The sequence below is a fragment of the Rana temporaria genome, chromosome 1, assembly GCF_905171775.1.
Source record: "Rana temporaria chromosome 1, aRanTem1.1, whole genome shotgun sequence".
In the NCBI taxonomy this organism is placed as follows: domain Eukaryota; kingdom Metazoa; phylum Chordata; class Amphibia; order Anura; family Ranidae; genus Rana; species Rana temporaria.
The window spans coordinates 539896818-539909162 of NC_053489.1; the positions used below are offsets into that span (position 1 = coordinate 539896818).

General features: G+C 44.5%; 1 protein-coding gene across 1 annotated transcript in view; it reads right to left on the bottom strand.

The window, feature by feature from the left end:
* The window catches only part of TMEM192 (transmembrane protein 192), a 102006-nt gene extending 89942 nt beyond the window's left edge, over positions 1-12064 (bottom strand). Inside the window, exon 1 of the mRNA XM_040332777.1 lies at positions 11907-12064. Coding sequence (XP_040188711.1) covers positions 11907-11936 — 30 coding nt within the window. The 5' untranslated portion in view covers positions 11937-12064. The remainder of the gene's footprint in view (positions 1-11906) is intronic.
* Between the last annotated feature and the right edge of the window lie 281 nt (positions 12065-12345).

Sequence of the window (12345 nt, forward strand, 5' to 3'; positions counted from 1 at the left end):
CCAGCCTCTAAGACAGTGAGTGACAGTGGGGCCTGGGCAGGGCAGCTCTTACTTATTGCTCATGGAATCCATGAGCAATAAGAGCTGCCCTGCCCAGGCCCCAGCACATGCCACATTGCCACACAGCTGAGCTACTGAACTGTAAGTTTAGTTACCTTTTCTTTAGGAATCAGTCATGATGCACAGTACCATCCATGACATGGATGGTACTGTGCATCATGACTGACTCCTAAAGAAAAGGTAACTAAACTTACAGTTCAGTAGCTGTGGCATGTGCTGGGCCGGGGCCTGGGCAGCTGTGCACTGCCTGTCTGTCTGTAAACTAGTATTCATTTGTTTGTCCAGTGGCCGGCGACTGGTGCTCAAAATGTTTTTTTTGGGGGGGGCGCAAACGAAAAAAAAAAAAAAAGATTGCAGCCTCACTGTGCTCATCATATGCAGCCACTGGGCCCATCAATTGTCACCACTGTGCCATGCCATCAAACGCAGCCACTGTGCCATCAAACGCAGCCACTGTGCCATCAATTGTCACCACTGTGCCATCAATTGTCACCACTGTGCCATGCCATCAAACGCAGCCACTGTGCCATCAATTGTCACCACTGTGCCATGCCATCAAACGCAGCCACTGTGCCATCAATTGTCACCACTGTGCCATCAATTGTCACCACTGTGCCATACCATTAAACGCAGCCACTGTGCCATCAATTGTCACCACTGTGCCATACCATTAAACGCAGCCACTGTGCCATCAATTGTCACCACTGTGCCATGCCAAACGCAGCCACTGTGCCATCAATTGTCACCACTGTGCCATAAATTGTCACCACTGTGCCATACCATTAAATGCAACCACTGTGTCATCAATTGTCACCACTGTGCCATACCATTAAACGCAGCCACTGTGCCATCAAACACAGCCACTGTGCCATCAATTGTCACCACTGTGCCATCAATTGTCACCACTGTGCTATACCATTAAACGCAACCACTGTGCCATCAATTGTCACCACTGTGCCATACCATTAAACGCAGACATGGTGCCATCAATTGTCACCACTGTGCCATGCCATCAAAACGCAGCCACTGTGCCATGCCAAACGCAGCCACTATGCCATCAATTGACACCACTGGGCCAATTGTTGCCACTGTGCCCTTTAATTGTCGCCACTGCGCCCATTGTTGACACTGTGCCAAGTGTGGGGGGGGGGGGGGCAGCATTTCATTCTTGGTCCCAGGCATCACCATGTCTTGGGCCGGCACTGTTTAGGAGATATTCACAGTACCTACAGATAAGCCTTATTTTAGGCTTACCTGTAGATACAAGTAATAAAAGTTTACAACCACTTTAACATTTGACCACACTGTGCACAGTATGAATCATAAAACCTGGGAGACTTTTTTTATACCTCTTGAAAACTCCTTGTGCATGTTTAAAATTTGAACTGCACTGGGTGAAATAAAACTGCTCTCCCTAACCAATGTCACATTTTTATTGATGTTGATAAGACAGGAAGTAGGTTTGTCACCTAACTGGTATTTCACAGTAATGTTTATTATGAGACCTTGTACATATGGGCTTCATCTTGCCTGTAAGCAGTGTTTGCAAGCTTTTACAAAACTTTCAGCCAGGTTTAGGTTAGGGTCACACCTATGCATTTTGTTGTGCTGTTTCAGTCTTGCAGAAAAGCACTACAGCCCATTTAACTTGATTTCCTATGAGTCACATTCACATCTGTGCGTTTTCTACCAATGTGTTTTTTGGAAGGAGTCAGGGACTTTTTGGCCCTGTAGCAGGTTGCGTTTTTGGTGTCAAAGATTCCAATGGAAACACGTCAAACATGCAGCACTTGCGTTTTTTATGCGTTTCTGCTGTGTTATTGCTAGTTTTTCACGCATGACAACAGACCCCTCCCAAAAATGCAAAATGCATTAGAAACGCAGGTTAAAAAAAAAAAAAAATGATTTGGGCAGCCGAGCCCGTTGTAGTGCCTCCGCCCTAGGATGACCATATTTTCAAACTACCATTCAGTGACACCCTCCCTTCCCAAAAATCAGCTTATGCTGTAACGAATCACAGCACAGTGGCCCAGATTCAAAAAGCAATTGCGTCTGCGTAACCATAGTTACGCAGCGCAATTGCTTACTTGCGCCGGTGTTTCGAATGCTCCTGATTCAGGAACCTCGTTACGCCGACTGCAGCCTAAGATATGACTAGCATAAGGCTCTTATGCCAGTCATATCGTAGGCTGCATTCTTACGATGGCCGCTAGGGGGCGTTCCCGTAGTGGTCAGCGTATAGTATGCAAATTGCATACTAACGCCGATTCACAACCCTACGCGAGCCCTGCGTATGCAGTTTACGTTGTTTGCGTACGTCGGTTTTTGCGTAAGGCTGGCCCTGCTAATAGCAGGGGCAGCCAATGCTACGTATACCCGTCGTTCCCGCGTCGCGTTTTTGAAAAATTACGTTGTTTGCGTAAGTGAATCGTGAATGGCGCTGGACGCCATTCACGTTCACTTTGAATGAAAAGGACGTCCTTGCGACGTCATTTACCGCATTGCACGTCGGGAAAGTTTCCCGACGGAGCATGCGCACTACGCTCGGCGCGGGAACGCGCCTAATTTAAATGATCCACGCCCCCTACGGGATCATTTAAATTACGCGCCCTTCCGCCGGGCATTTTTCAGGAGCGCTCCGTGAATCAAGCGTAGCGCAGGAAATTTACGGAGGCGCAGTGTTAAAACGGTACACTGCGCCTCCGTAAGAAATGGGCAAGTCGTACCTGAATCTGGGCCAGTGATTGGACACAAGAGGCAGGATTTACGATTTCTCCAATCACAAGCAGAGGGCAGGATTGTGCTTCTCCAGGCATTCCCGGCCAGGACAAGTACTGTCAGTGAGTAAAGCGGTGATGTGGTGCCCTTTTTTGGGGGCATCAGATTGACCCGGGGGTAGCTGTGTCAGTTTCATTCCGGGACACTGTATTTTCCTGAAATGAATGTGCCCGGGACAGACCTGCAAAATGCGAGACTGTCCCGGGCAATCCGGAACACGTGGTCACCCTACTCCGCCCAGGCAGCCTAAGTGTGGTGTACAAGAGCTGAATGGCTGTGTGCTGCTGTACTCGCGTTCAGTGTGGTGCTCTTATAAATACGAGTACAGCAGAAGGGCATATGTAGAAAATAGAATGCGACATACATGACTACAACAGCACACAACTATTCATGTCTATGGCAGATTGTATGCTCTCTTGGCATAGGAAATAATGACAGTCATTATGTGCAAAAGCCCTAAAGCTGCTCGATCCATTCTACACTCAAGTAAAGGTGGCAACCCTTTCTTGGGTCCTGGGTTTACATTGTGCCCTGAGGAGCCGAGGACATCTTCAAACTTTTTCAGGATGGTGCAGGACTGGAGATTAATTAAAGTCTGTCCATTCACTGATCTCACTTGTGTAGTATGAACCTGGAATCGCTATTTTTTTAGCACTTCTGGGTCCACAGCTGTTAAAAACCTAGCTATAGAGCTAGGTAAACAAGCAGGTCAGGGACTATATGTTAGGGCAAGGGAGATATTAGGGGTCCAATAATGCCCCTGATGTCGGCAAAGAGAACCTGCACTTTGCCATTTCATAGGGGGCTTATAATTTTGTTTTAGAGCTGCACGATTCTGGATAAAATGAGAATTACAATTTTTTTTTTGCTTAGAATAAAGTTCACGATTCTCATGGCGTAACATCATCTTTCACATTATACAAAAAAAAAAAATTGGGCTCACTTTACTGTATATTTTTTCCCAAAAAATTCTGTTTGAAAGGCCACTGCACAAATACTGTGCGACATAAAATATTGCAAGAAACGAAAATATATATATGTTTGCAAAAAATAAATACTGATTATAACCTGTAAGCAACAAGTGTCAGAAAAAGGCTTATAGCTAGATTCAGAGAGAGTTAGGCCGGTGTATCAGTAGATACGCTGACCTAACTCAGAATCTGCGCCGTCCTAAGTTTAAGTGTATTCTCAAACTGAGATACACTTAAACCTAGCTAAGATACGACAGCCTGCGCCGTCGAATCTTAGGGTGCAATATTTAGGCTGGCCGATAGGTGGCACTTCCGTTGAGTTCGGCGTAGAATATGTAAATGACTAGATACGCCTAATCACGAACGTACGTGCGCCCGTCGGAGTAAAGATACGCCGTTTACGTAAGGCGTTTTCAGGCGTAAAGTTATTCCACCAAATAGCTGGACTAGTCAATGTTAAGTATGGCCGTCGTTCCCCCGTCAAAATTTTAAAATTTTACGTCGTTTGCGTAAGTCGTCCGTGAATAGGGCGTTCACGACGAAACCAATACATGCTTGCGGCGTACTTTGACGCAATGCACACTGGGATATGTACACGGATGGCGCATGCCGTTCGTAAAAAGCGTCAATCACGTCAGGTCACCCTCCCCCATTAACATAAACACGCCCCCTCAGCCTAATTTGAATTAGGCGCGCTTACGCGGCCCCATTTACGCTACGCCGCAAGTTAGGAGGCAAGTACTTTGTGAATACAGTACTTGCCTCTCTGACTTAAGGCGGCGTAGCGTACGCTACGCCGCCTTAAAGTTGCGACAATCTACCTGAATCCAGCTATTAGTCTTTAAAGCGGAGTTCCACCCACTTTTACAAGGTGGTCTTAAACTAAAGATCACCCCTCGTTTTTGGATATCTATTTTTTTTATTTCTTTTTTAACTTACCTTTTTAGAAAGAATAAATTGACTTCCGTCCTAGCCCAGCCGTGTTGCAGTACGTCACGTCCTCTTTTGCAGCAAGCCCCCATTCTTCTCCCCCAGCCTTCTAGGTCTTGTGTGTCCCAGAAGACGAGCTGGCCATTCACAAAGCGCCGCGCGACTCGTGCATGCGCAGTATGAAACCGGCTGTGAACCCTGAAGGCTCCACTGCCGGTTTCCCTTAGTTGGAATGGCGGCGCCTGCACCCGAGCCAGTGTATGAATCGGCCTGGGGGAGACATCGCAGGCTCCCTGGACAGGCAAGTGTCCTTATTAAAAGACAGCAGCTACAGTACTTGTAATTTTGCAGCTGAAACACAGCTTTAAGCTGTTAAACTGCCCTCATTTACAGACCAATGTTCATTTCATTGATCTAAAAGAACTAAATGTTACAATGTTTCTCTTCTCCATCTCTCAGCGCTAACCAATGTTAATAAACATTTGCCAGCTTTTTTTACAGCTCTAGTTTACATCGAATTGTGGAAATGCCTGAATAAAATCATGGGGGGGGGGGGATTGGGTAGAATCGAGATCATGATTTTTTTAATGACTAATCGTGCAGCTCTATTTTTTTTTTTATTGATTAATGCATTGATCATTAACCCAGAGATCCTCAAACTACGGCCCTCCAGCTGTTGCGGAACTACACATCCCATGAGGCATTGTAAACCTCTGACATTCACAGACATGACTAGGCATGATAGGAATTGTAGTTTCTGTACAACTGGAGGGCTGTAGTTTGAAGATCCCTGTTTTAACCACTTGCTGACCAGCTGCCATTATACAGTGCTAAGTCGGCACGTTCCAGCAAATCGCCACACCCGTCGGCTCCTTTAACAGTCATAGCAGGCACCATAGCAGGGTCCCGATGTCTGCCCATGATCACGGGCAGAAGAGCCAGAACGGGCATGTGTGTGTGTGTGTGTGAACACACAGATCCCTGTTCTGTCAGGAGAGGGGAGACAGAGCTGATCTAGCGATTAGGAACGGCAATATGTCTCCTCCTTCCTGAGAGAACACATGTAACCCCTTGATCGCCCCCTAGTGTTAACCCCTTCCCCACCAGTGACATTTAGACCCCTTCCAAACGGGGACGGATCCATCAGAGACGTCCGCCAGCTCAGCGGGAGACCTCTCTGTAGATCTCCGCTAAGCCGGCGGATGACAGGTCCCTCTCTGCTCACTGAGTGGGGAGGGGCTTGTCAAGCCCCGCTGCTTGTCTATGGAGAGATCGGACGAAAACGGACAGCATGTCCGTTTTCATCAGATCTCACCCGATCCGATCCGCTAGGATTGATGGAGACGTATCACCTTTCCGTCTGATTTTAGCGGATCTAATCAGATGTCAACAGACATGGTCAACGCTGACATCCGATGCTCCATAGACAAGCATGGAGCTCCCGTTCAGGTCCGCCGAATAAACTGACAGGCGGACCTGAACGCGTGAAAGGGGCCTTACACAGTAATCAGTGCATTTTTATAGCACCGATTGCTGTATAAATATGTCAATGGTCCCAAAAATGTTTCAAAATGTCCGATCTGTCCGCCGCAATGTCGCAGTCCCGCTAAAAAATGCAGATCGCCGCCATTACTAGTAAAAAATATTATTATTAAAAATGCCATAAATCTATTGCCCATTTTGTAGACGCCATAACTTTTGCGCAAACCAATCAATATACGCTTATTGCAATTTTTTTCACCACAAATATGTAGATGAATACATATTGGCCTAAACTGATAGACATTTTTAGGGGGATATTTATTATAGCAAAAAAATATATAATATATAATATATATATATATATATATATATATATATATATATATATATATATATATATATATATATATATATATATATATATATATATATATATATATATATATATATTTATTTTTTCAAAATTGTCGCTCTTCTAATAGGAAATCAAAATACTGCAAACTGGGGCAGAATTTTTTTTTTTCCCCCCCAAACATTTTTCATTGGTCTCAATGTTAGATTGATTACTATGTAAAGTAAAAATAAATTTCACCAATGGACACCCAAACTTCAATAAAAATCTAACAAGGTTCTGAGCCTTCCCCTCTCTATCCAACACGTGAAAGGAACGTCTTGGCTGGGTTGGACTTTGGCAGGGTGAGGAGTTACACTGCAGGAGTAGAACCAAGTGACAAGACCTCTCCCTTCTCATTATCTCAGTTAGCATTTAGGATTACTAAGAAGAATGTGATGGCGATGAATTGGGGAGGAGACGTCAGTAAACAAAGAACACTTCGAATACACTATAGTAGATAACTAGATCTGCTTGGTTTCGGCACCCTGCCTAGTGTTGTTCTTAAAATAACAAGACCTGGTAAACTGGGAAGGTGGATAATGAAGTGGCCATAGTACCTCTACATTTGAAAATTAAGGGCCAGATCCACAAAAGGGATACGCCGGCGTATCTACTGATACGCCGTCGTATCCCTGTTTCCATCTATGCGACTGATTCACAGAATCAGTTACGCATAGATATTCCTAAGATCTGGCAGGTGTAATGGTTTTACACTGTCGGATCTTAGGATGCAGTACCTCGGCCGCCGCTGGGGGCATTTCTCGTCGAAATTCCGCGTCGGGTATGCAAATTAGCACTTACGGAGATCCACAAAGCGGTTTCCCTTCGTGAAGTCTCCGTAAGTTGTTAGTTTGCAAACGCAAAATTAGGGCTACTTTTACAAAGTGGAAAGTTAGTACACCATGTAAAAGTATACCCTTCTTTCCCGCGACGCTGTCAAATTTTTTTTTTTATTTTTTTTTTTCCCGCCGCATCTCTTTTTTTCCCGACGCAACTTTTTTTACCCGGCGCGATTCACAAAACTCGGCGTAACGTAATTTTGCGTAACGTAATTTTGCGCAAAGCGCGTCGGGAGCATGCGCAGTACGTCCGGCGCGGGAGCGCGCCTAATTTAAATGGGACTCGCCCCATTAGATTGGGCACGCCTTGCGCCGGACAGATTTAAGTTACACAGCCGAAAATTTCTAGGTAAGTGCTTTGTGGATCGGGCACTTAGGTAGAAATTTTGCGGCAGTGTAACTTAAATAGCAACATTTAAGTTAAGCCTGCTGGCTGTGGATCTGGCCCTAAGTCTGTGTTTCATCAGATTCGGCGACCTGTCAGAATTTGTAAGGGAAGTGACGTTTTGTCGCCACCACCTTGCTACACCCTGCACAAGGATAAGGATACAGTGAGAAGGTAGCAAGCGGACATATTGCTACACCCACCCAAATCTGGCATTTCACACTTATTTTAATCACAAAACTGAGCTTATGTAGTGACATTTAGGGCCAGATCCACAAAGAAGTTACGTCGGCGTATTTATTGATACACCGCGTAACTTCTAGGATGCCCCGTCGTATCTTTGTTTTGTATCCACAAGAATGGGGGCTAGATCCGACTGACGTACGTCTTAGTACGCCGTCGGATCTTGGGTGCATATTTACGCTGGCCGCTAGGTGGCGCTTCCGTTGATTTCCGCGTAGAGTATGCAAATTAGCTAGATACGCCGATTCTCAGAACGTACGTCCGGCCGGCGCATTTTTTTTACGCCGTTTACGTAAGGCTTTTTTCGGCGTAATGTTACCCCTGGGTCTATGAGTCGTACGCAATGTTAAGTATGGACGTCGGGCCAGCGTCTAATTTTCCGTCGTGTACGTCGTTTGCGTAAAACGTTCGCGAATAGGGCTTTGCGTAAATTACGTTCACGTCGAAAGCATTGACTTTTTGCGATGTGATTTCGAGCATGCGCACTGGGATACCCCCACGGACGGCGCATGCGCCGTTAAAAAAAAACGTAATTTACGTGGGGTCAAGTTGAATCAACATAAAACACTCCCACATCTTTGTCATTTCCGCGCCCTTACGCCGACACATTTACGCTACGCCGCCGTAACTTTAGACTCAAGTGCTTTGTGAATACAGCACTTGCCTCTCAAAGTAGTGGCGGCTATGCGGAAACTACGATACGCTACGCCTGCTTAAAATTACGCCGATCTATGTGGATCTGGCCCTTAGTGTTTTTAAATCCGTCTGACTGTTTTGTAGTTAAAATTGAAAAAGTAGCGACAAGCCTGCTGATCTCACAGAACAACGCCGATTTTACAATTCAACATCAAAACAATTGGATTTCCAAATACTTTATTTTTAACTATATAATCTGTTTAGTGGTAAAAATAAGTGAAATGCCAGACACTGGTGGGTGTATCAAGATGTCCGCTTGCCACCTTCTCACTGTGGACGAGTGCAGGGTGTAGCAAGATGGTGGCAATGGAATGTCAATTCTGTTTCAAAATCTGATGGGTCGCCTGATCTGACAAAACACCGGCCATAAAGGAACTGAAATTCCGCAGGGACTGGGCAAATTTTGATCTGCGTATAGGCAGGGAGGTTGTACAGAAATCAATCTACCAATCAAAGTCTATACAACCAATCTGTGGTTGAATCTTCCATGGTGCTGCATTCTATAACATGTAACGCTAATCAGTGTATTTTGATGGCGGGGGAAGTCCTTCAGCTGTCGCTCCTCTGCGAGAAGGATTCTCCAATCCACGTCAGGTGTTATCCTTCTTCAACCCACTGCTAAAAAAATAAATACAAAAATCTATGACCTATCTATGGGCGGCCTTAAGCCAGCCATAAATGGATCAGCTGGTTCAGCAAGCACCAGCCAAAATTTCATCCATCTATGGGCAGGCTGGTTGTACTGAAGTCGACACATCAATCGACTTTAGTACAATCACCCTGTCAGATTTCTTGCCTTCAGAACACAATAGCACTGTGGGAGGGATTGAGTGATTTTCTTTCCTGCAACAAAAAAAAATCACATCTATGGCTCGCCCTAATATATATATATATATATATATATATATATATATATATATATATATATATATATATATATATATACACACATATATACATATACACACACACACACAATTTTTTTTTTTTTTTTAACTATATATTTTTTTTTTTTATTATTATTTATTTTTTTCCAACTGGTGACCCTGTAAAGGCTGTTTTACCCTCCCCAACCTTTGCAAACCAAAACCATATTTAATGAATTGGTATAGTTGGAGAGTCTTGAATTGGCTTCTTTTTAACTCAATTAGCTAGATTCAGAGAGAGTTAGGTCAGTAGATACGCCGACCTAACTCAGAATCTGCGCCGTCCTAAGTTTAAGTGTATTCTCAAACGGAGATACACTTAAACCTAGCTAAGATACGACAGCCTGCGCCGTCGTATCTTAGGGTGCAATATTTAGGCTGGCCGCTAGGTGGCGCTTCCGTTGTGTTTGGCCTAGAATATGTAAATGACTAGATACGCCTATTCACGAACGTACGTGCGCCCGTCGCAGTAAAGATACGACATTTACGTAAGGCGTTTTCAGGCGTAAAGTTATTCCATCAAATAGCTGGACTAGTCAATGTTAAGTATGGCCGTCGTTCCCGCGTCAAAATTTGAAAATTTTACGTCGTTTGCGTAAGTCGTCCGTGAATGGGGCTGGACGTAATTTACATTCAAGTCAAAACCAATACGTCCTTGCGGCGTACTTTGGCGCAATGCACACTGGGATATGTACACGGACGGCGCATGCACCGTTCGTAAAAAAACGTCAATCATGTCAGGTCACCCTCCATTAACATAAAACACGCCCCCTCAGCCTAATTTGAATTAGGCCCGCTTATGCCGGCCACATTTACGCTACGCCGCCGTAAGTTAGGAGGCAAGTACTTTGTGAATACAGTACTTGCCTCTCTGACTTAAGGCGGCGTTGCGTAAATACGATACGCCGCCTTAAAGTTGCGGCAAGATACCTGAATCCAGCTAAATGTTTGTATCCCTGTTGGACATCAATGGGAAAGGAAGGGAGGGGTTAAATTATCCCTAATGGGAAGACAAATAAAAAAACACTTAGCTAAAGTTGCACTTTAAATGGGTGATCTCAACTAGTATTGCCCAGATTAACATTAGTCACATACATCAGACTGCCAACCTGGTATAAATTTTGTGCCAGACGGCAAGTTTATGATGCATAAGTATATCAATAATACATTCTGTTGCTACAAAAATCAAGTAAACACATTCGAACAGAGGCTTTCTATGGGCTTTATTTTCACCACAATGTCGTGAACACTTGTGTTGTGATTGTCTGCATTTTATCACAAAACACAACTGTAGCCCACGTTCACATTGGGCCGATCTGACATATCAAATCGCAGCCCATTGCCAGCAATAGCACCTTCCAAATCGGTGTGATGCCGACTTTGCGGCGTATCACCAATTCCCAAAAGTCGTTTCTGCGCTATTTTTGGCGACTTCGGGGGTAATATCAATAGCAATCTTTGCATGAACCCGCACTGATTTCTGTCAAATTGTCCCCAAAGTAGGACTAAAACGGCGGTTTGAAATCGTGCGCGTTAAGCTGAACTTGCGCGATTTTAAACCCGCCCTCAGCGTGTACGTGGGCCAACTAAAATTAAGGATATAACAATAAAATTGTTAGTATTTTGCTCCTTTTAGTGACATGTCCCTTCACAATCGTGACATGAAAACACACATCAATACGCATAATAAAACGCAACCCAAAGCGCCTGAGAATGCATATCGATGCACATGTGTCTTTGAAGCTTTGCATTTTTATGTGCAGAATGGTGTGAAGGGACTTTTAAAGCAATGGATCACAAATGTGAATTAATAAACCTGAACCTTTATTCGTTACATTGTAGCTGCATGCAATTCAGCCTTCTCTGCTTATACACAGCCATCATGTGACAAGCACAGTCATGTGATCACAACAATAGCCTCTGGTACAGACAGACACTATTTCCTAGGCATGCACACTACAAGCTGTGTCCAGCATTAACACACATCTCCATAAATTATCAATTAGAGCTGAATCTGCACTGCCCAGAGGATCATAGCAACAAAAAGTAAACTGTACATAAGCTTCCGTATACATAATAAACAGATTACAGCCTACGTGCCGTACAGCACTCATAGAAGAGAAGCTCTGCAGGCAGTATTAGGCAAAGCATGGGACTAAACACAGCACCGTCATGTCTCACTCCACAACCTCCATTACCTACATCAAGCAACTGCCTGCGGCTCGTCTCCATCCTTGTGCTGGGCTCACAATGACTCTCATTAGGCTGGCTGAGGGTTACAAGTAGTTGTAACCCTCCCCTTCCTTGTAATGTGTGTATTTCCTGTCCCCTACCAGCTCTTCCTTCACAGCAGATCAGCAGACACTGACAGGCTGTGGAGGAAAGCTAGATGAAGTCCTTTCAGTTCATGAAGCCATTGTGTAACACCCTGAGCTCTGCTGAAACTCCCACAAGAGCTTGTTAGTAGAACTGCATTTTAGATAAAGAAGGAATGTCCCTTTTAGAGAGCAATAGCAACCCAGCTAACGGATGTGCAACTGCAAACTAGCTCATACACCATATTCCTTGATCTGCATTGTTTTCAACGTGACCTGTTCACAACATACATTATTATTATAATACAGGATTTATATAGCGCCAG